At 40.7% G+C, this 21,284-nt stretch overlaps 1 protein-coding gene across 1 annotated transcript; it reads right to left on the bottom strand.

Moving 5' to 3' along the window:
• Positions 1-484: 484 nt before the first annotated feature.
• On the bottom strand, positions 485-9,310 carry RERGL (RERG like). The gene is made up of 5 exons (XM_068401589.1): positions 9,256-9,310; positions 9,070-9,126; positions 6,657-6,730; positions 3,763-3,911; positions 485-2,600 (listed from the first exon to the last, which is right to left on the bottom strand). Exons 1-5 carry the CDS (start codon positions 9,305-9,307, stop codon positions 2,318-2,320), a joined length of 615 nt encoding a protein of 204 aa, XP_068257690.1. The 5' UTR covers positions 9,308-9,310; the 3' UTR covers positions 485-2,317.
• Between the last annotated feature and the right edge of the window lie 11,974 nt (positions 9,311-21,284).

Here is a 21,284-nt window from a genome sequence, read left to right as displayed (position 1 = left end):
ATCTGTTTCAGCTGCTTTTCAGATGAGTGCAACCTAGCACGTGGGCCAGAAGACAGCCACTCTGTTCCAACACTTACCCCTTCTGGAAAAAAAAGGGAAGGAAAACTGTGGGGTATACTGCAGACTCCACCTATCTGGAAGTCCACATTCCCTGTAATATGAGTAAATCAAAACTACTTAGCTTCCCTGGGGCTGTTTTGACATTTTTAAAGGATAAAAAATTTTTTAAAAAAGTTTTCTACTGTTCACTGTATAAAGGTACATGAAGGCTTCTCCATTGTGTACAGGAAACACAGATGGAGGCTCTCTTTTGTGCAAGTGTCTGACTCCCAGATTTACCTTTTCTAATTTGAATTCTAGATCTGCATGGTGCTCCACTTTTACAGTAGTCAAAACAAAAAGTCTGTAGCTTTATACCATACAGTAAAGAAAAAAAAGGCATTAATTCATCCACCTTATATCCAGTTTATTTGATAACATAGCGGTGAATACAGATAGGAGTTCTCGAAACTGGCAATGCTGATGAGATATAGCTACCTGACAGATCAACAGTCTATTAGTAGTTCTGGAATTCCATGTGTGCTGGAAAGCTGAAGGGTATACATGAGTAGTCTTCAAGTTCAGCCTCATAGATATTGACAATACAGTTAAATACGCTACTCCTGATAAGGCAGAGCAGCATCTGCATAGAAATAAAGCAAGACCATGCCTGTCAACACTGAGAACTATATTCCAATATTTGTAGTCTTAAAACAAGTGAAATAAACAGTATCTTTTCCTTAAAAAAAGTGATCTTTGGTCAACACTTATTAAAACGTGATTTAGTTTTATTTTACAACAGTAATGCTTAAGATTACATCGCTTTTCTTATGTTACCTTACAAGGGTGGACATTTGAAAATGAGTATTCTGCTGTGACTGACAAAAGTAATCTTACTAGTTTCAATGCAGGTAGAATTTCACAGCCGATGTAGGCTTCAACTCAGCAACTTACAGAGACTGAATCCCAGCTGTCCTCTGGAACGGGTAGGAGGCAGTAATTCAGATCATTTCCCTTTCGTAATTTCTGTATGAGCACAGCACTTTCAAACATGCTGGGCTAAGCCATTAGTTAAGTCTACAGTAAGAGCTCCGAATGTCACTTGACAACATATTTATACCCATCTGATGTTTAATATCCACATTTGAAAAGTGCAGCTAACATATTCCTTAGTGCTCTCTTAAGTGGCATTTCAACACCATAGCGATGACTAGTTGTAAGGACATTGGTCCTTAGGAAAAACACTCTATGCAAGTTAGGAGTACAGGTCTTACCAGCAGGCTGACCTTACATCCAGGCAGACATCCTAAAGAACTTGTGCTCTTTTACCAGTTCATGTGCTTTTCAAGCTTCTACCCCTATCTAAATTTGAACAGGCACATCCACCTTAGAGCTAAGGAAACTTTGTTACAGTCCCCGAAAACCGCTCTGTGAGAAGGATCAGCCCAAGATGTTACACTGGCCTTAGACTGGTCCTAGCCATAAAATCATTTCACTAAACAATGACCTTGCCAAAACAGTCCAATGCTCACTGCCTAACATTTCACTAACATTTCAATTTCCACCCTCCTGAACCTTCTCTACTTTCTTTCATCACTCAAAAAAACAAAGATACTGAAACAGGAGACAATAGTGCTTTGATTATCTGCTTCTCTACTTCTGGTGCCTCTGCAAGGCAGCTTTGCAGGTAAATACCTTCTGTAGATTTCGTGTCTAAGCATTTAATTCATATGGATTTCAGCAGGCATTAAGCACCTTTAGGCACACGAGGATCTGAGCCATCCTTCCTTGAATTAAATACAAATAGGTTATCACATACAGAGCAGTATTTTGCTTTTCTTTAGTGCAAGTGTTCTTGCACAAAAAAACAACTACTCAGAATTCTGAAGTAAGATTTTTAACAGCAAGGCTGAGTTTACTGGAAATAACTGTTTATACTTCAGTCACACCTAGAAGCTCTATCCAAGACCATATTGGTGTTGAATAAATACAGACTAAAACTCTCCTCTGGAGAACTTGTAAGATAAAGGGTAGGAGGAGCGTTTTAGAGTTTAAGTGACATAGCCCTAATACAGTACATCTGTAGTAGAACTGGAAATAGAAGGTCACATCTTCTAGGTCTAGACCCTGTCCACTTGACCATACTATCTATCTCCCACCTTTGGTTTCTACTGCCTTACTCCTCCAGACATTGACCTTTGGAGGAAATTGACTGAAACCCAAGAGCTGCCTGTGCTCCATTATTTCAGCTTATTCCTACTTCAAAACTAACCATCTTTTAGACAGATTTCCTTCTCTTTCCAAACACATTGTTGATTAACTTGGCCATTGACTTTGATCCACTTGGTCGTCTCTTCTCCTTCACTTTGAAATTTGAGGTGATATTCCTCAGGACTTTCGTGAACATTGCCACAACTTCCTGATAATGTTCTGCTGCAGACAGTTCACAGAATTGGCACTTGTTATCCATTGCCAGCTTTTGTCCTTCATCCCAGCCAACTTCCCTCATGTGGCATAAATCCTGTTTATTACCAACCAAAAATACTGATGACTCAACCATTCTGAAATCAAAAAGGTTCTGATTAGAGAAAAGATACATTACAATACTGTGTTGTGCTATATACAGTGTGTATGAAAAGTATCTATGTTTAGGATAACAGGCATTGCAAAAAACTTGAAAGAACAAACCAACTCCCTAACCTTGCCAGGTAGAGTTATAGTTTTCCATTTGCCGTAGTCAAACGTCAAAGGATTTTCCAGACAAGCTATTCTCTATCAGTAAGTTTTCATTTGGTTCCTCTACTCAGTGAATTCACACATTTTTCATCCACTGCAGTTTTCATACTCTATACTGCTGAGTATATTGTCAGCTCCTGGACTTCATGAAGAAGCAAGCTGTTCATTTTCTCCATTTGTAGGTAAAAGGAGAGAGTCAGAGAGATGCATCAGTGTCAGTGGCATAATTCAGAAGAAAACACAGGAATCCTAATTCCAAGCTTTTGATAAAATTACTTCTTCCAGAGAAACCTTAATTAAGAAAGGTCAGCAGTAAAACAGACAGGAAAGTGTGGGTTGTTTTTTTTTGTTTTGGTTTGGTTTTGGTTGTTTGGGGTTTTTTTACTCCACTTCTGATACAAGGAAAGGATTTCACTCCCATTTACTTAGAAAGCACCTCAGCTGACTGACACGGGAATACACACCACCACATGTACTCAGTCTTGCAATTTTGGTCATTCTTTTTGAAAGTAAGTAGTTTGTTTCTTATCATATGGTCACCCATGTGCACAAATAACGTTGGGGTCACTGCTAAAGGCAGTTTAGAGGACATTCATGGTATTAGATTCATTATTTGCAGGAAATGCTTTCTTCAACCTCCACATTGGTGCCCCTCCATTGCTAATAGAGTGGGGGAGTAAAAACATAGACTAACTATGGCAGCTTTTTACCCATGTAAATCACAGCAGTCAGATTTATAGCAATTATTTAAAGAGCAGTGCTGTAAGAAATAAGAACAAAAATCCTGATGTACTTGGCTTTGCATACAGTGAAACAGATTGCAGTTTGCAATGCAGTTTACCTTCAGGTACCTTACTGTTGGTATTGTGTTATGCCACTAGGATGCTGCTGGATTTTAATTGCTACTAGGATGCCTACAGGTCACAGAAATGTTCTCAGCTTTTTTTTTTTATGTTTTCTGAGGGAAACAAAAGTAATGCTACTTACTTTTTACAAGCTCCTATGTGAGACTCTTGGATCCTGTACAGCAATGCTTTTGCAAATGCAAATGATGCTCTGTCACTGATGTCATAAACAATGATAAATCCATCAGCCCAGTGGAGCTCGTCTGTGAGGGAGAGCTTCCCCCGCTGTGGCTGAAAGTTCAAATTCACATGCAAAAAGAATGTTACTGTTGTCACTTCAGAGCATTTTCTTTGTCTGTGAATGTGAGAATATTGTATCTTTTCTTGCAAAAGACAGTAATAGGTCTAGGTGCTGGCATTGAGTTCAGGTGAGTCCTGCTCCAAAAGCCTAATAAATAACCATCACCACAGCTAGCACTTTGGATCATCAACAAATTCATAATGAAACATTTACACTTTGTTTAAGCAGTGAAATTGCATAACCTGTACAGCCATTGCTTATACTGAATATTCTGCAGAGTTACAGGCAAATGAAACATACAGGACCCACCAATATTTGTGCTGTTTCTGGTTATAGCTGTTTTGCATGTTCCTAATATTCTGACTGCAGTGAGCTTAATTTGTTTAAAAAAAACAACTTTATCCCCACTCATTTCTTCTGTTTCTTCTTTGAATTGTTCGAGTATGTTAAATCAATATGATAAATCTCCTTTCAAGCTGCAGTTGACTTTAATAAAACTGGTGACACAAGTCATGCAAGTGATAATGGGGTTCTACCAGTCCTTGAGTCCCTTCACCCCAAGAATGCATCGCACTGAGTTCTAGAAAGCAACAGCTGCAAACTGTCCCATTAGGCTAAAGAATGTAATTTCAAAACTATTTTAAGTTAGCTTATCCCTGTAGATGATTTGGCAGCAGCTAGCAAGACCATGTGACCCAAGACAGGTAACATACTATAAGCTGGGGAAAAAAAAAAAAAAAAAAAAAAAAAAAAAAAATCGACATTTGCTCTGTGAAAAACCCATCTTGGATAGTAATTTGAGGACTGTTTACGTTGTTCCCTCACTAGTTTACTATTTTGCTCCTTTCAATGTATAGCCTCCACCAACATCCCACCCTGGTTGCCTTGATGCCTGGATTCCTGGTTCCTGCAGCATCAGAGCAGCACTGTAGCATCATAAACAGCCATGCTGGGAAGGCTGTAACTTACCATGAGGGATGGTAACTGAATGCTGGCAGTGAAAGGAGATGCACGAGAAAGAAAAGATGAAACAGGTTTCTAGAACTATTTGAATACTTCAATATCTTTAATACAACAGCGTTTTAATATTATGGTGACTGTGCAGCAAGTTTAGGGGCAGAAAAGGTGGCTTGTGTGACACAGCTGCTTCCCAGATGGAGCACAGAATATCTCAAGTTGGAAGTGACCTATAAGGGTCATCGAGTCCAACTCCCTGCTCCTCACACGACTACCTAAAACTAAATGACTAAGAGCATTGTCCAGAAAATCCCTGAACTCTGTCATGCTTGGTGCCACAATCACTTCCCTAGGGAGCCTGTTTCAGTGACCCACCACACTCTCAGTGAAGAACCTTTTCCTAATATCCAATCTGAACTTCCCCTGATGCAGATTCATTCCGTTTCCTCCTGTCCTATCGCTGGTCATGAGAGAGAGATCAGTACCTCCGCCTCTGCTGCCCTCCTTGAGGAAGTTGTAGATTGCAATGAGGTCACCCCTCAGCCTTCTCTTCTCCAAGCTGAACAAGCCAAGTGACCTCAGCCACTCCTCTAAGTCTTTCCCTCGAAAGACTTTCCCTCCCTTTCACCATCTTGGTTGTCCTCCTCTGGACACACTCTAATAGTCTGATGTCCTTCTTACATTGAGGCGCACAAAACTGCACACAGTACTTGAGGTGGGGCCGCACCAGTGCAGTGTAGAGTGGGACAGTCATCTCCCTTGATAGCTAGCTATGCTGTGCTTGATGCAGCCCATGTCACGGTTGGCCCTTTTGGCTGCCAGGGCACACTGTGGACTCGTATTCACTTGCCATCAACCCAAACCCCCAGATCTCTTTCCGTGGGGCTGCTCACCAGCCTCTTGTCTCCCAATTTGTACATATAACCAAGATTACCCTGCCCCAGGTGGGGAATCCGGCACTTGCTCTTGTTACATTTCACAAGGCTGGTGATTGCCCAGCTCTCTATAGCCTATCCAGATCTCTCTGTAAAGCCTCTCTACCCTCAAGGGAATCCACAGCTCCTCCTAGTTTAGTATAACTGGCAAACTTATATACATTCAATTCCTGCATCCAGATCATTTATAAAAACATTAAAGAGCACTGGCCCTAACATTGAGCCCTGGGGAACCACATGGGTGACTGGCCGCCAGCCTGATGTAACGCCATTTACTGTAACTCTTTGAGCCCAAAATTGTTCACACAATGTATTACGGACTTGTCTAGCCGTATGCTGGACATTTGGACCAGAAGGATACTGTAAGAGACGGTATCAAAAGCTTTGCTAAAATCCAAAAAAAACACATTTGCTGGCTTCCTTGGTCAACTAGATGGGTGACCCTGTCGTAAAAGGAAATTAAGTTAGTTAAGCAGGATTTTCCCCTCATGAAGCCACGATGATCCACTTAGGGCGTTTGAGAAAACTGCATATAATACTGTAACTTATCTCTGTATTTACCTATATCATGCAGAAGTGGGAAGAGTTAATTTTGTTAGTAATATTCCCAAAATGTAAAAGCATTTAAAGAAAATTTAAGTATTGAAGGGCTTTTTCCATGAAATGGGAAAGTAATCAGCAGTTCTGCGCCACAGCAACTATAAAATTTGGTTTTTTTTTAAAAAAAAGAAATGCAAGCACAAATTCAAAGAACCAAACAGAAAGGTTGTAACCCCCCAACTCTTTCTACCATTACACAGGTAGAATGAGGAACAGCTTTTCTTTGCCCCCCAAAATTCTTACCTGTGAACAAGGGTCATAAATTTCCAAGTGTAACTGCCTCCCATCCAGGCATAAGTGTTTAGTGTAGATGCATTCTAAAAGATACATGGCATTCAAAGAAAACCAGCATTAGTGACTGGAGATGGTGGTCAAATGAAAAGGTGGCAAAGGTAAGATTCACTAATACTGAGGGGACATTTAGGTCCTTGGGTATTGTTTGGTATTGGGGTTTTTGTGTTTGGTTGTTTTGGGTTTTGTGGCGGGTTTTGGGGTGGTTTTTTGTTTGTTTGGTTGGGGTTTTTTTTTTGACACACACTGGAAACAAACCTATTTCATTTTGCAACACCTGAGCTGCCCAGCCCCTTAGGCTGACCAACACCACTTCACTGTGGTGTTCCCACAGAAGTGTTGGTGCAACAAATACTCTTAGAGCCTAGTTTTCCTTTTCCAAAATGGAGGCAGAGGGGATGCACAATGCTCAGAATCAGCTAAATGCTGATGGCTACTCAGCTTGCTACCAAGGTTCAGGATTATGAAAGCAGTAAACCAGCCTATGTGTAAGTTCTGATTCTACACAAAAGTCATTATTCGTTAATAATGTTTATTTACTATGAAATCTGGTCCCTTAAGAATTCTCATGCTAGGTAGCATGAGATCAATAGTATTTACAGGATCATGTTCCTAGACTAGATCTTGAAATATTTCCTTAGTGTCAGTTCTCCACTTTGGGACTCCCCACCAGCACTAGCAACCCTGGCAACTCCAGTGCAGGCAGACCATCACTATTTGTAGTGGGTTGTTCTAAGCAAGTGTAACCACCTTGTGTTCATGGCACTGGCTGCCAACAAGCTGTCTACAGTATAATTCCTCAGAGTGACTGAACTACAAAGACAAGAACTGGTGTTGGCACTACTGAAAATCCACTTCAGTCTGTGTGTAATGAGGGCATAGATAAGGGCTATGGTCTCTGGAACTCAGCATCCTCAGTTCAGCACCATGTTCATCTTAAGCATTCTTCATGCATGTCTTAAGAGTTCATCTGATGATGAACTCTCAGTCTCAAGCATCCCAGGGTACCAAATCTGCAGCCCCTTGGTGGTTTCCATAATTAAACAAGTTTTTAATTAAAACTTTGACTCCACTAAAAGTGTAATAGGGTGATCCTGTATTTTATCACTCCTTTTCCCACTTTTTTCTCCTTCCTCCTCTGTAGAAATAGAGCTAAACTTATCGTCCAAATATGTTTAAAAATGAAAATGTTTTGGGAGTTTGACATGCCTTTTCTGATACTTGCAGTATCAGAGGGTCAGAACAAGGAAACCTGGTTTTAGTTGTAGGCAGCTTAGAATACACATGGAGCACAGCAAGCACTACGTAACTTACATGTGACAGCTTAAACTTAGATAAGCCATCTGGGACACAAACTGTGTAGTATATACACTAACTGTATAGTGTATATACAAACTGTATGGTAACAACATTGGTAGAGCTTTTATGTACAACTCCACTTCCAAGTAAAGTAAGTTCATCTGGATACGTTCAATGCAATTCAGCTTAGTACTGCTATTTTTTTTTTTTATGGATCATGGAACACTACTCTGACTTTTGTAAAAAGTCTTTCACTTTAGCAGGGAGAGTGAGGTCCTCTCAATCTGTCCTTGTTAAGTTTTGAGACTTCTTGTGCCCGATCAGCTGGAACAGCACACTTCCGAAGGTGTTCGCATATCAGTTAAATAGTGCTTCTACCCAGGATGTGAAAGCTCAAGTCCTGCTTTGGCATCTTCCAAGATCTTAGAAGTGTCTTAAGGATCAGCGTATCTGTTCTGGCATGAATGAGATTCTATCCTCAGCACGGTAGGCTTTCCACAAAGCTATCAAATCGGCGCATTCTTGCAAAAGCAGGAGGCTTTGCATTATGCTTTGATTAACCAGTAGTGCCTGATAAACAATCTGTTTCACCTCTCCTGAGGAGGTGAGGAGGAGATACTCAACTGAACAAGTGTTGGGTGTTAGTCAGTTTCTTTACTCTCTTCTTTATCTCTTCTCTGATGGAGCTTACTATAATCTACCCCGCTTCGCACGTGCAGCCCAGTTATCTTTCCTTAAGTCCCTTCGCAGCTGCTTTGCGACGAGGACGTCGCCAGCCCTTGTGCCCGGCTGCGCTACTGGAGTTTTAAGCGATTTCCCCGCAGATACCGGCTTGCGTTTGCCGCCTTCAGAGCTTACACTTAATCGGGAACTCTGCTGATAAGCAAGCGAAAACTTAAATCTTCCCGAAAAGTTCTGTGAAACTGCGTTCAAATAAGTGTTTGATGCGTCGCATCTTGCGTTCCGCGGGGAACCCGCACCGCACGGCGCCCCCCACCCCGCCGCCGCGGCGGCCCCCGCTCCCGCCGCCCCCTCCCCGAGCCCGGCGGCGGCCCGCGGCGCTCACCGGCGTTGGACGCGTACTCTCCGATGAACCGCTTGGTCAGAAACCGCACCGCCAGCGCTGCGGGAGGGAAGCAGACGCCAGGTTTAGCGGGGTCCCGCCGACCGACCCGCTCCCCCCGCCAAACCTGAGGTAAAGTCGGACTGGGGGGTTACCGGGGCCGCCCGCCGCCCCCCTTCCCCGCCTTACCAGACTTGCCGGCTCCGCTACCACCCACCACGGCCAGCTTCACCTCGGTCATACCGCCGCCAGGCCGCGCCCCGCCGCCAGCATTTCTTTATAGCCGCCGGGAACGGGCGCGGCCCCTCCGGTGACACCGCCCCGCAGCCCGCCTCCACTCGCCCTCCCCCGCGGCTTTCCCCGCCCCACCGGCGAGGCCGGTAAGTGCAGCTCCCCGCCGGGGGCTGGTAGTCTTAATCTTCTTTGACAGGCACCCTCCTCCTCGCCTCCTCCGTTCCCGCCCTCCTTCTGCTCGTTCCCTCCCTCCTTGGCCCCCACCGCACAAACTTTCCTTGGGCGGCCTTCCCGCCCCACGGCCCGGCCCGGCCCGGCGCCTTGGCTCCCCAGGGCGCCCGGCTGGCGGGTCCTTCGCCGCCGCCTCCTCCTCCTCCTCCTCCCCTCGCTCCCAGCCCCGGGCCCCGCCGTGCGCAAAGCGGTTAGAAACGAGGGGGGAAAGGGAAAAGAAGGGGAAAAAAAGGGGCAAGGAGAGAAGGAAAAGACATTCTCCAGCTAGGGGGGTGTTTGTTTATTTTTGCTGTAAGTTTGTTTGCCGGCTGTCATCCTTTTGTACCAGGAATGTGAAAGCGAAGAAACTAAATTCTTTTTTTTTTTAATTATAAATGCTTCTGAGGCAATTTGCTAAAAATAAGCGTTTTGCGCTTCTCTGGTGGTCTCTGCCCTAGGTTTCAAAACTCGTCACTCACCAAACGTCTGGTCTTGCAAAAACTTAGGTGGGCGTGCCTTTCTGTGTGTGTGAATGATTTTATTGAGTTTAAATTTAAAATTATCTGGTGGACAGTTCTTAGCTGAGGCTTACAACACTCCTCTGAAGCAGGAAAATACGACAGATGTGGAAGGTGAGGCACAAAGGGCTAAAGCCGCAGAAAATACACGCTGCATCTGCTGTATGTCTGAGTTCATTATGAGTCTCCTCAAGGGCTCGCTAATGGCTATTTAGCTCTGAAAGTGCATAAAATACTTGGGTGCATAGGCTTAGTTAGTCCACTGGTGAACAGGAGACTGCTCTAGCATTCAGGTTACACTTGTATACTTACTCTGTTCATGTTTATTTTATTTGGTTTATATAACTTGAATATATTTATTTATTCTGATATTTTTACTCTCTTCTGATGAAACTTGTGCATTGTATCAATGCCTCAATAAAGCACTGCTTCAGTATGCTTGCTAGTGGGTATTACAGATACAACAGATTTATGTGAGTTCAGAAAAAGAGGCAGACAAGGTATTTGAACATATGTTTGTTAGAGCTGAAGGAAATGCTTAGTGGAGGAAAATATATTTAAGAATAAACATGCAGACACAACTTGGCTCCAAATCCCTGACTTACAAGTTGCTGATGGCTGGAGGCGTGTTCAGGGGATGCCCCTATCTTGCTCTATGGGGTTTTTTTTGGTAGTTTTCTGCTATTGCTCACTCACAAGACAAAAGTTACTGTCTAAAAAGAACTTTTGTTTGACCCTTTGTAGCTATTTTAACATTACTTTTTGAAATAGCGGGATGCCAAGATCACTGGAGTCAATATGGGCATAACTGGCACAACTTAGTATTTTACTATTTCATATACATTGAAACCACTGCAACAGGAAAGTCTAAAACTGCTTATCCCCGTGCACTCATTATCAAGGTTGTGGCTTTTGCTGGCGACTTAAATAAATGGTTCCGATGTTCCTTTTAAGCAGAGGTGCAAGGTTTGAACCTGGCTTTCTCACAGCTCGGGAATGTATTTTAGTTTCTGTTGAAGTATGTGCAGATTATCACTATGCCGTGGAAAGGCTGATTAACGCAGTTTTAACCCCTATAAACGGTCTATGGTACAGGAGAACAGAGGCTAACTCCCAAGAAGGAGTGGGCTCGAGATGCACTCCTCAGCTTGGCTTTTTCTCCTCCCTGACTTTTTTTACTCTTTGCTCATTCATGGCAATGTTGGCTCATTATAGTCCTGTCACTCATTCCTGCCCTTGTGGCATGATGGGCTGGCACAGCTCTTCATGCAGGTGTGTTGTGAAACTGAACAGGGAAACAATCACATTGTTTTAGCTCAATAATTCTGTGATGTAGCCATAGTGGAGATTTCCCAGTAACCGACGAAAGACTCGTGTCAGTTTCAGACACTCTCGCAGCCAAGCAAGTGCAAGCGAAATCTGAACGTGAGAGACTTCACTGTATGGGAAGCTTAGACACCAATATTAAGGATGTGGCAGCTTGTTCAAAATCAAATACAGCAGTACTGAAAGTTGTACTTGGGGTGCAAATTGTCCAAACTGTTATTTTATACCCTTGGCAAAGTTAAAAACAGAATCCAGTTCTCCTCTTCCCGTTACTGGGACTTAACTACCTGAACACTTCTCTCACCTAGACAGCAGATGTGATAACCAAATTAGGGTGTTGTGCATGTTAAGGAATATACTGTGTGGGACTTTTATTTCTTTTTTTATTATATTTGTACAAATACATAAAGTATCTTAAGAAGACTGAGACTGTTTGCTGTGTATATTCTGTATGCATATTCCTTAAAGCGTTAGAGAAATTAAGTTTTAATTGAAGATTAAACAATGTGGACATTTCTTTTCTGAAAGACTGTCTTTCTCCATCACTTCCCAGAACTAAATGGAATTGATAAAATTTATAATGGAAGGAATTCCTGAATATCCACTCTAAAATAGTTAATTTTAATATACATAAACTTTTCTCTCAATTTTCTTTTATTACTGCTGCATTTGCGTTTTACAAGTATATATAGAGAGTTGTTTTTTAATTCCTTCACACATGGAAATCTTAAGTTTCTTTTACATGAACACCCACACAAAACTAAACTGCAAAAGTTGCCCCCCCATCTAAAAAATGCCATTTTTGACATTTCAAGTTGCAATGAACGTTTTTGTTGATCACCTTATTGAAACACTTTGAATAACAGTAAGCTTGAAGGAAAGTATCATCTGTTAGAAGAAATGTTGCAAAGTAAACGTACGTTCTTTACGAATTATTTGCCTAGATTTGGCGTTCTATATAAAAGCTTGTGGTTGTGGTTGAACAGCGTGGCAGATGCAGTAGTAATGCCTCTTTAAATTGCCTCAGCCACTTGTTTTCTTTCAGTGTGACTGTCCTTACCTGCAACTTGTACAATTGTTTGTTTCAGTTCCTTCCAGTACTAAATCCATTCTGGCCATCCCTCTGTACTGGAATGGTTTTGATTTCATTACCTATGGGTGCAAATGTCTGTACAAGGGTAGAGGTGCATATAAAACAGTTCACCTCTCTAGTGAGCAGAAGCTTATGAGTTAGTTTCAGGTCTGGTGGTCAAAAATGACTCAGCTCTGTGCTGCTCAAGTTAAAAGTGAGTAAACTTTCTTTACATGCGTAAAGCTCTGCTATGAAAACAGCAGGCTTCTAACAGATATAATGGAAATAAATTACTTCCGCAGTGAACGTGATGGAGGATTGATTTTGAACTGTTTAAGCTAAATGTTTTCACAAGTCTGCACATCACTGGTCGGGTGAGGTCACTTTGCATTTCATTCCCAGTTCTGTAGATTAGGACTTCTATGGCTTGATGCCCAACCTCTGGGAGGCAAAACTGCTTGTGGAGAAAATTAACATCAGAAAAACATTTACTTTCTTTTTTAGCTTTTTTTTTCATGCAGCTTAGCTGCTGGAAATGAGGTGGAATTGGGAGTATATGACGATCTGTACTCTGTGTACAATCATAATGCTTCGACCCAAAAAGCACAGTCAGAAACCACTGGCTGAAGCAGGTGCCAGCTGTTTGCTCTGCATGGCACAGGATTTCTAAAGCTTGCCGAGGTTTGCATCCCTGCAGAATTAGTCCCCTTTTGGCTTATGGAGTAATGTTTTCCAGAGAACATCTGTCTTTTAAAGCCCACTTTCCACCAAATCTTCAGGTAGAGCACTGTAAATTTTACGTCTGCTACTCTAACTGCTTCAAAGGACATGATCTGGCCAACTAGAGGTCTAAAACCACAACAAAACTAGAACAGGATTTTCAGCTAAATGTGTTGTTTTCATCATCTATAGACTTGGATACATTTCTTAGTGGAATACTCAAAGATATTTATTCATGACAGAAAGAAAACATGATACAGCATAATCCCAGTTACTTTGTTTTCTCTTTGCGTAGTGTACTGGAAAAGATGAAAACTGCCCTTTTCCCCTTGAAAATGGTCAACTGCTCTTGGAGGTAAGTTGTTATATTCAGTGATTGAAATTTTATCTTGCTGGCCATGAGAAAGTGGGGTTTTTAGCAGAAATTACAAATTTGATCTACAATAAAGTACCATTAGTACTCAAGAAAAGTCACATTATGTGAACAACAAAACTTTGTAGCTTTCTCACAGACTCTGAAAGTGCATATCCCCCATGGTATCACGAAGGATTTTGCAGTCTCATGATACGCCTCCTAGCTGATAACCCTTAGGAGTAAGGACAGTATGACAGGGTTAGTTCTGTTCCGGCTGCTGTTGCCTTACACCCAGCCACGGCAGAGCATGCAGGTGGTCAGACACTTATGGGACTCTGCTCCCAAACAAAGTTTGGACACCACATAGTCTAATGAGAATAGCTTATGGTCAGTGTTGTGGGAATGAAATCTGAGGCATCTAGACCTAAACATTTATTGCATGTGTCATTTATTGTTTATATAAATACAAGTCTTTTCTTCATAGCATGAAAAATATGCTCAGAATCTTTAAAAAACTGGGTTGTGTGATTCTTGGGTAAACAGTGTACTTTAGGTTCTGGAAGTCCCACACCAACGTTACATCACTGCAAGATAAACTGTCAAGTTGATTTTCAGTTTCTTACTTTAAGTAATTAAATACATAAACCATCTATTTGTTTAACATCTGTTCTACATAAACTTTCGGACACAGGTTGTCTTTTGAATGTATAACTATGAAGGGACTAGCATATGATAAAGGCCTCTACATTTCACTGTAATGCAAATATTGATGCATAAAAATAGTCTCATCATATGGCTTGGACTGCCATATGGAAGCTTTAAAAAAATCTTTCTTGAATAATTAAGGTGTTAATGACAAGAAGCAAGGGATTTTAAATGGTATATATCTTCCTTACATACAATTGTTGTAAATTCTAATTTTAGACAGAATTCTGCTCTGCTTGAGTCTCATATAAGAGACTTTCCCCAGAAAACAGAAATCTTTGTCTGTGTTGCTAAACATTTAACTTAAGTTCAGCAAAATCTGAGTTGCAAGGCTTAAACTCTTGCAGAGGGTGCTTATACTCAAATCCCAATATAAAGATTACACTTTTTTAATTTTAGTGCCTAGGGGAATGTTGTCTCAAATTATACATATTTGTAACAAAAATAAAAACCATCTTAACTATGGTCTGTACTAGAATTTAATTTCTGTAATTTACATTAACAAATTAAACACAGTATATGGAGGAAGTTATTAATCATCTCAGAAGAAGTAAAAAAAAATTAAATCTGTTTCTGTAATGGAATTGGCCAGAAAGCAATATTGCTTGTTGAAATAGTTCAGTGTTGAAGAAATTTTACCCCTTTTGGCATTAGAAGAAAAATAGTTATTTTCCAGATATGCTTTGTTAGAGTTTTAAAAGAAGACAGGGAATATCACCCTAGAGTAATTAAATAATCTTGTCATTGAGGAGTATTTGTTTAAGATTTAAAAAACCCAAGCTCAAGTCCCTGTCCTGAATCAGAACAAGGATTTAAAACTCTATCTCCTACATCCCAGGTGATTACAATGCTCTTAGGGGATGAAACCAGTTTTTATTCTGTCACTGGTCTATTTAAACAAGAAGTTAAAAAAAAAATAGCTGTAGTAAAAAATATTGTAAGGACCTCTCACATTCCAGGCAAGAATAATCTTTGCCACCAGATTATTTGGTGCATTGATCTTTTTTTTTCCCTCACTTAAATTTTCATCTTTGATTTGAGAAGAATTTTGACCAAGGAAAATTGTCTTTTTTAAACCATTTCTGGTTCTTAATGCTCTGATTGAGATCCTAAAATAGTTGCCATTGGTTGCGCTTACAGACTAAAGTAAAAGAGAAGCATTAAAGTTTTGTTGTTTGTATGGAGAAACTATGAAGCAATACTCAACAGTGAAAATATTTCATTCAAATTCTCATTCACAGTCAGAATTACAGAAAATCTATGTTGGTTTCCTGAATGAGTCTGAACCGAGGGGTCAGAATGCTTATTAAAAAAACCTCAGGGTGATCACTGTTGATTTTGAAAGGGCAATTCCAGTAACAGACATTGGAGTGTTCTGGCTAGAATAACATACAAGATCAGCATCATGTACCTTCATGATTTCTGTTGTTCTGCCTGTTTGGATATTCACATGTTAAAAAAAAAAATAGTGAGCTGTCAAAAAAATCACACTCAGAAAAATACATAGTGAAAAAGTACTTATACCATTTCCATCAATTGGAGAAAAAAAATAATGAACTTGCATCCTAGGAGCAATTAAGAATTGACTACTTTCAGGAATGAAAGAAAAAAAGATAGTCACTACTTTTTAAAATTAATGTCTTTTTTTTCTAATTCCTTAGGAAAAAAATACATTTTTTTGTGATGTAAAGAGGATTTAGCATATTAGAAAAGCAATCCAACCTGTATTTACATTACTTTTCCCACAATACAAAAATTGCAGAAACTGCAACTGATCTGTTTTCCCCAAAATATATGAAAGAAATACGGCCCTAGAAACACATGATATGAGCACAGCATTAGATTACAAGTTTTCACTGACAATGAAGTAGGAAAAACAGACCGTAGTGAACTTTGAAGCTGATTGGAGAGCCAGTCACTATTAAAGCTTAGGGCTGGAAATGACACCTAACCTATTTCTGCTGTGACAGCAAATGCTTTTTAGTGGTCATTGATGTTTGTTCAGTCTACATTGTGATGAAAGTCGTACTGAGAGTTCTCAAATAAGTTATAGGGAGATAAACTAGTGTTTGAATTTGCAGCATTTTAATCGTTCTGCAATAAAATGCCAACACGTATGTTCTTATCTCAAGTAAACACGTGAGATATGTTGATCTGTAATGGAAGTAAGGTCTTTCTGCATGGTACTTAAGATGTTAGTGTTGAGCTATAATGTCTTACCGTCTGTTTGGGGCTCTTCAAGTTTAATGTCAGCTCTGTCAATAATCAGGAGAGGCCTGAGGTTGCTTCCATCATTTGAGAGATGAAGGGAGACTCCAGCTGAGCATGTTCCTTGTCATCTGCAATCCTCCCAACTCTCAAAATCATATCTCCTGCATTTTTTGATTGTAGATATGTTCTGCAAAATCTGTGTGTTTGAACAGTATATATGAGGCAGAGAATGGACTTTTTTTTTCCTCAGTGAGGCTTAACTCTCTATAAATCCATGACTTGAATTATTATGGGATGTGAGAAGGAGGAACAGTTTCTTTTTAAAGGCTTTATGTTTTCTTATTATACATTTAATATAGTTTTTAATGTTTGCCTGTGTTATACATGTTCTAATGTTTGTCTGTGAGTTATATGGCACCTCATACTGGTATCTTTTAGATAAGGTTTTTGTTAGATCACAACATAAATAAGCAATTACTAAACTCCTAGTTTCTGCTGGATTAGTATTGTGAAGTTCAGAGTGCTTTCGAGCTGAAGTTGTGTTATGTCCAAAACATAATAGAGGAAGAAAGTAGAAAATTAAAATATCATAACTTCTCGTTCTGTCGGAGATGTTCAGTCTCCAAATACAATGTGCTAAATGTATCAGAATCTAAACATTGCAGGAAACTACAAAGCTGTTTCCGGCTCTGTGGTTGCCATGGTTTGGATTCAGGAAAGCACTCGAGAAGATTCAATGATCATCTTAAGCTGATAGAAGATATTTTGCATCCAACTCGCCCCTTATTCCTTCCTGTGGATTCTTGTGACTTCTGTAGCATTAAATCTTATGGTCTTGTGGCCCCTTGATTGAATGGATCAGCTTGCTGATCATCTGATTTAAAAATAAATTCCTAATAGAGGCCAGGATGCCATTGGCCTTCTTGGCCACCTGGGCACACTGCTGGCTCATGTTTAGCCGGCTGTCGATCAGAACCCCCACGTCTCTTTCCGCCGGGCTGCTTTCTAACCACTCTTCCCCCAGCCTGTAGCGCTGCATGGGGTTGTTGTGGCTGAAGTGTAAGACCCGGCACTTGTTCTTGTTGAACTTCATGCCGTTGGTCTCGGCCCATCTATCTAACCTGTCCAGATCCCTCTGTAGGGCCTTCCTACCCTCCAACAGATCGACACTCCCACGCAGCTTGGTGTCATCTGCAAATTTGCTGAGGGTGCACTCAATCCCTACGTCTAGATCATCTATAAAGATATTGAACAGCACCGGCCCCAGAACTGAGCCCTGGGGAACACCGCTAGTGGCTGGCCGCCAGTTGGACTTTGCCCCATTCACCACCACTCTCTGGGCTCGGCCATCCAGCCAGTTTTTAACCCATCGAAGAGTCCACCTATCCAAGCCCCGGGCAGCCAGTTTGTTTAGGAGGATGCTGTGGGAGACAGTGTCGAATGCCTTACTGAAGTCTAGATAGACTACATCCACAGCCCTGCCCTCATCTACTAAGCGGGTCACTTTGTCATAGAAGGAGATCAGGTTGGTCAAGCAGGACCTGCCTTTCATGAATCCATGTTGGCTGGCCCCGATGCCCCGATTGTCCTGCATGTGCCGTGTAATGGCACTCAGGATGATCTGTTCCATCACCTTGCCTGGCACTGAGGTCAGGCTGACAGGCCTATAGTTCCCTGGATCTCTACAAAACTAAAAGCCACACTGTTGCAAGAAGTCCACCAGGACAACTTAGTGAGCATAAGCCATGCACTAATGGAAATAATTGCAGTGTTGGGGCCACAGCCAATGCATCATATTTTCATTTAATGCTACTCAATGTAGTTTCATCAGAATAAGATACTTGTATTCCAAGATGTAGCATTCAGATGTAGAGTTCTACTGCAGATAAAAATGGTAACAAGTAGTTATTTTGGTTATGTTTTGTGTATAGTAAAAAGTCAGATTCTGAAATGCTTTTTATGATCCAAATTACTATTAATAATTATATTGTTTATGTACCTTTTGAATTTTTCTCTGTTTGGGCAATGGAAATTGTTACAGTTTAGTATGGCTAGCATTACTTTCAAGTTTTCACTAGGGGTTTTGTTTTGCTTGGTCCAGTAGAGAATGCAAGCATTTCAGGCCTAGAGTTACTAATTTAGGCAATTATTGCCATTGGAGTTAAAACAAAAGCCATGGAGTATTTTTCTTGGTCTGAAATTTAGTAGGAGCTGGTCTGACTCAAAACTGACTTGATAGTGCCACGTTAAAAGTGTATCTTGTTGCTAAGATATGGAAAGAACCTATTTTCATTAAAAGTTACTAAGCTTTAATGTACTGAAAAACACTTTTTTTTTGGTACAGCATAGGAGATCTTGCTTCTTTCTGGCTTAGAAATGAAAAGTGGAAAACACAGCATGTTCACAGAAAGCTTTTGGGTTTGGGTTGTGTTTTTTTTTTTTCTTGAGGGCAATGTTTAAACTTATTACTGAACCATTCTTTGGACTTTATTTGACTGTGAGAAGTTCTTGCACATAGATGCTCATCAGAAATTTATAAATTATTTTATTCTCATGCATATAGTGAGGATAATCATAGTAAAAAAAAATAATCAAAGGTAGCTGTAGGATTGTGGAATTCAGGAATAGAAACAAGCCCCAGGTATATACCACTACAGAGCATATTGTAGAGACACTAATGGGGCTTATGACTGTGAGGAAAAAATACCTCAGTATTTAACATCTGAATCTTGAATTGTTATAGATTCTTTGTGTGCCCACAGCTGTTGACTGCTGCTGAAAGAAGCAGGAGGGAAAAGAAGAATACAAACACATTGATCAGCAGGTATCTGCATCCTGTAAATACCGAGTTACAGCCATTTTTGTTTCTTACTTAATTTGTGGGGTTTTTAAATTAGCTCAGGTTCTATATGAAGCTTTAATTAGTGTATAGAAAACTGTAACTGCTCAGAACCATTGATATAGTGATGACAGGTCAGTGTGTGGGGTGGGAAGAATCTCTTTGTTTCCGATAGAGCTAGACAATTTGAAAAAGATGTGCTAAAAGGCAGGAACCAAACACACTGTTACTGAATGGATTTGCAAGAGCAGACAAACCAAACAGGTGAAAAGACATCCATTTTAGCACGTTATGCTGGGGGCAACTTTTTGTGGTAAAATGTTCCAGTGAAGGTAATGAATTTTGAATTTGAAACTTGCATAAGAATTAATTACGTCTTTGCTTGCCTTTTTGTTCTGTTTCCCTTTTGAGGCCTGTTGGTGTCTCAGAATCAATCATTGCCCAGAGGGCAATGAAACAGAGTTTTAGTGGTCCTGCAACTTGCTGATTTGCATTACAATGCTGCTGCTCCATTTAAAGGGCTCAAGTGTTCTCAATGTAACTGAGGAGCAGAGGGGAATAGTCTGAGTTTGATAAGCAGAGTGCTGTGACTGTGTCAGCTAACTGCCAGGGTGGTGAGGAGTAGCCCTGGAGCACAGATGGCACATCCTAACACATTTGCAGCTGAACATTCTTTGAGCATCCTGATAAACCAACAGTGATGTTGCCAGAAATTATGAAGTCAGAAGGAAAACCAAGACCACTCCTTTGAAATGTATTGCTGATTGTGCATCACAACTAGCAAAAGTAGATTTTCATTCAAAAGGACCACGAAGCATCTAGGAAATTACTTGGGTTTAGAAATGGTTGATGCAACATTATCTGTTAGAAAAAGTACAGCTGCTGACTTTTCCATACTGTACTTCTGTAAGTTGCTTTATTTTTGCAAAGTAGCCTAAATAACTGATCTTCCCAGTTTTACACATCTGATTTTTTTCTTAGAGAAAATAATGATAAATCACATTTTGGTTCACATGGAAACAGCCAAGGTCCCTGCAGCCCACATATCATGATCTTAATGTGCCAGGAATCATAAGACTACTACCTCACCTTTTGGAGGGCAGACAGGAGTGGCGTTTTGTGGGTACTTCACATGAGTGATATGAAAGGGGGTCTTGCTGCTCCATCACTGAACAGGCTTGGGCATGGCTGTGCTGTGCATGTGACTGTTCCAGGCTGGCCTCAGCAATGTCTTCTTCATCACTCCTCCCACAGCCTTGGATTCTGATTGTCCAGAACCTGCAGGTCAGCATAGACACATCACAGCTTATAAAATGCAGCCTTAGGCTGGGGACTATGCTTGCCTTCTGGATATTGGTTAAGAGTCAGAGATTTTCTGTCTTATTACAAAACTGATGTTCAGATTCCACCTGAGATAGAGTAGGTTTTGTTTTCTATCAGATCCTTGCCTTGGTTTATTAAAAAAAAAAGTCATAAATCCTTTTGTTTGTTGAACAGAAAATAAATGGAGGTAGGTCTCTAGTGATCTGAGTTGGGTCAACAGGGATATTTTCTGTCTGTCTAAATCATACTGAGATTTTTTTATGATCATTTTGTGTGTCATAAGGCTATAATTTGTAAGATAAGTGCTATCAAGAGCCTCATCCTGTTCCTGTTGAAGTCAATGGGTGTTTTTGCTATTGCTTTTCAACAGTAGTAGGATTGATGACTAAAACTGAGCAGCTGCTGAAAGGTTAGTTTTAAAGTAGAATTGTGGTCAGAAAAGCAAAGTGACCCTGTCAAGCTGAGATGCTGGGAGCACTACATTTATTTTTTTCTCAGTGACTTCCAGACCAAATCTGCTCAGTTTACAAGTCAAACATTTTTTATTGACTTCCAGAACTGCAAAGTCAGCCCCAGTGTGAAAAACCAAAACTGTTACATCTGCTTCAGTCCACAGAAGATTCTGCATTTAGAACTTGGTTGACATGTCGCTGATGCGTGGCAGGATCCAGCCTGCCTATGTCTGTCCTAGCTCTGGAGGGTGAA

Source organism: Nyctibius grandis, chromosome 5 (genome assembly GCF_013368605.1).
Source record: "Nyctibius grandis isolate bNycGra1 chromosome 5, bNycGra1.pri, whole genome shotgun sequence".
Taxonomy (NCBI): domain Eukaryota; kingdom Metazoa; phylum Chordata; class Aves; order Nyctibiiformes; family Nyctibiidae; genus Nyctibius; species Nyctibius grandis.
Note: the sequence above shows the minus strand (reverse complement) of the source record. Positions and strands in the feature narration are given on the sequence as shown.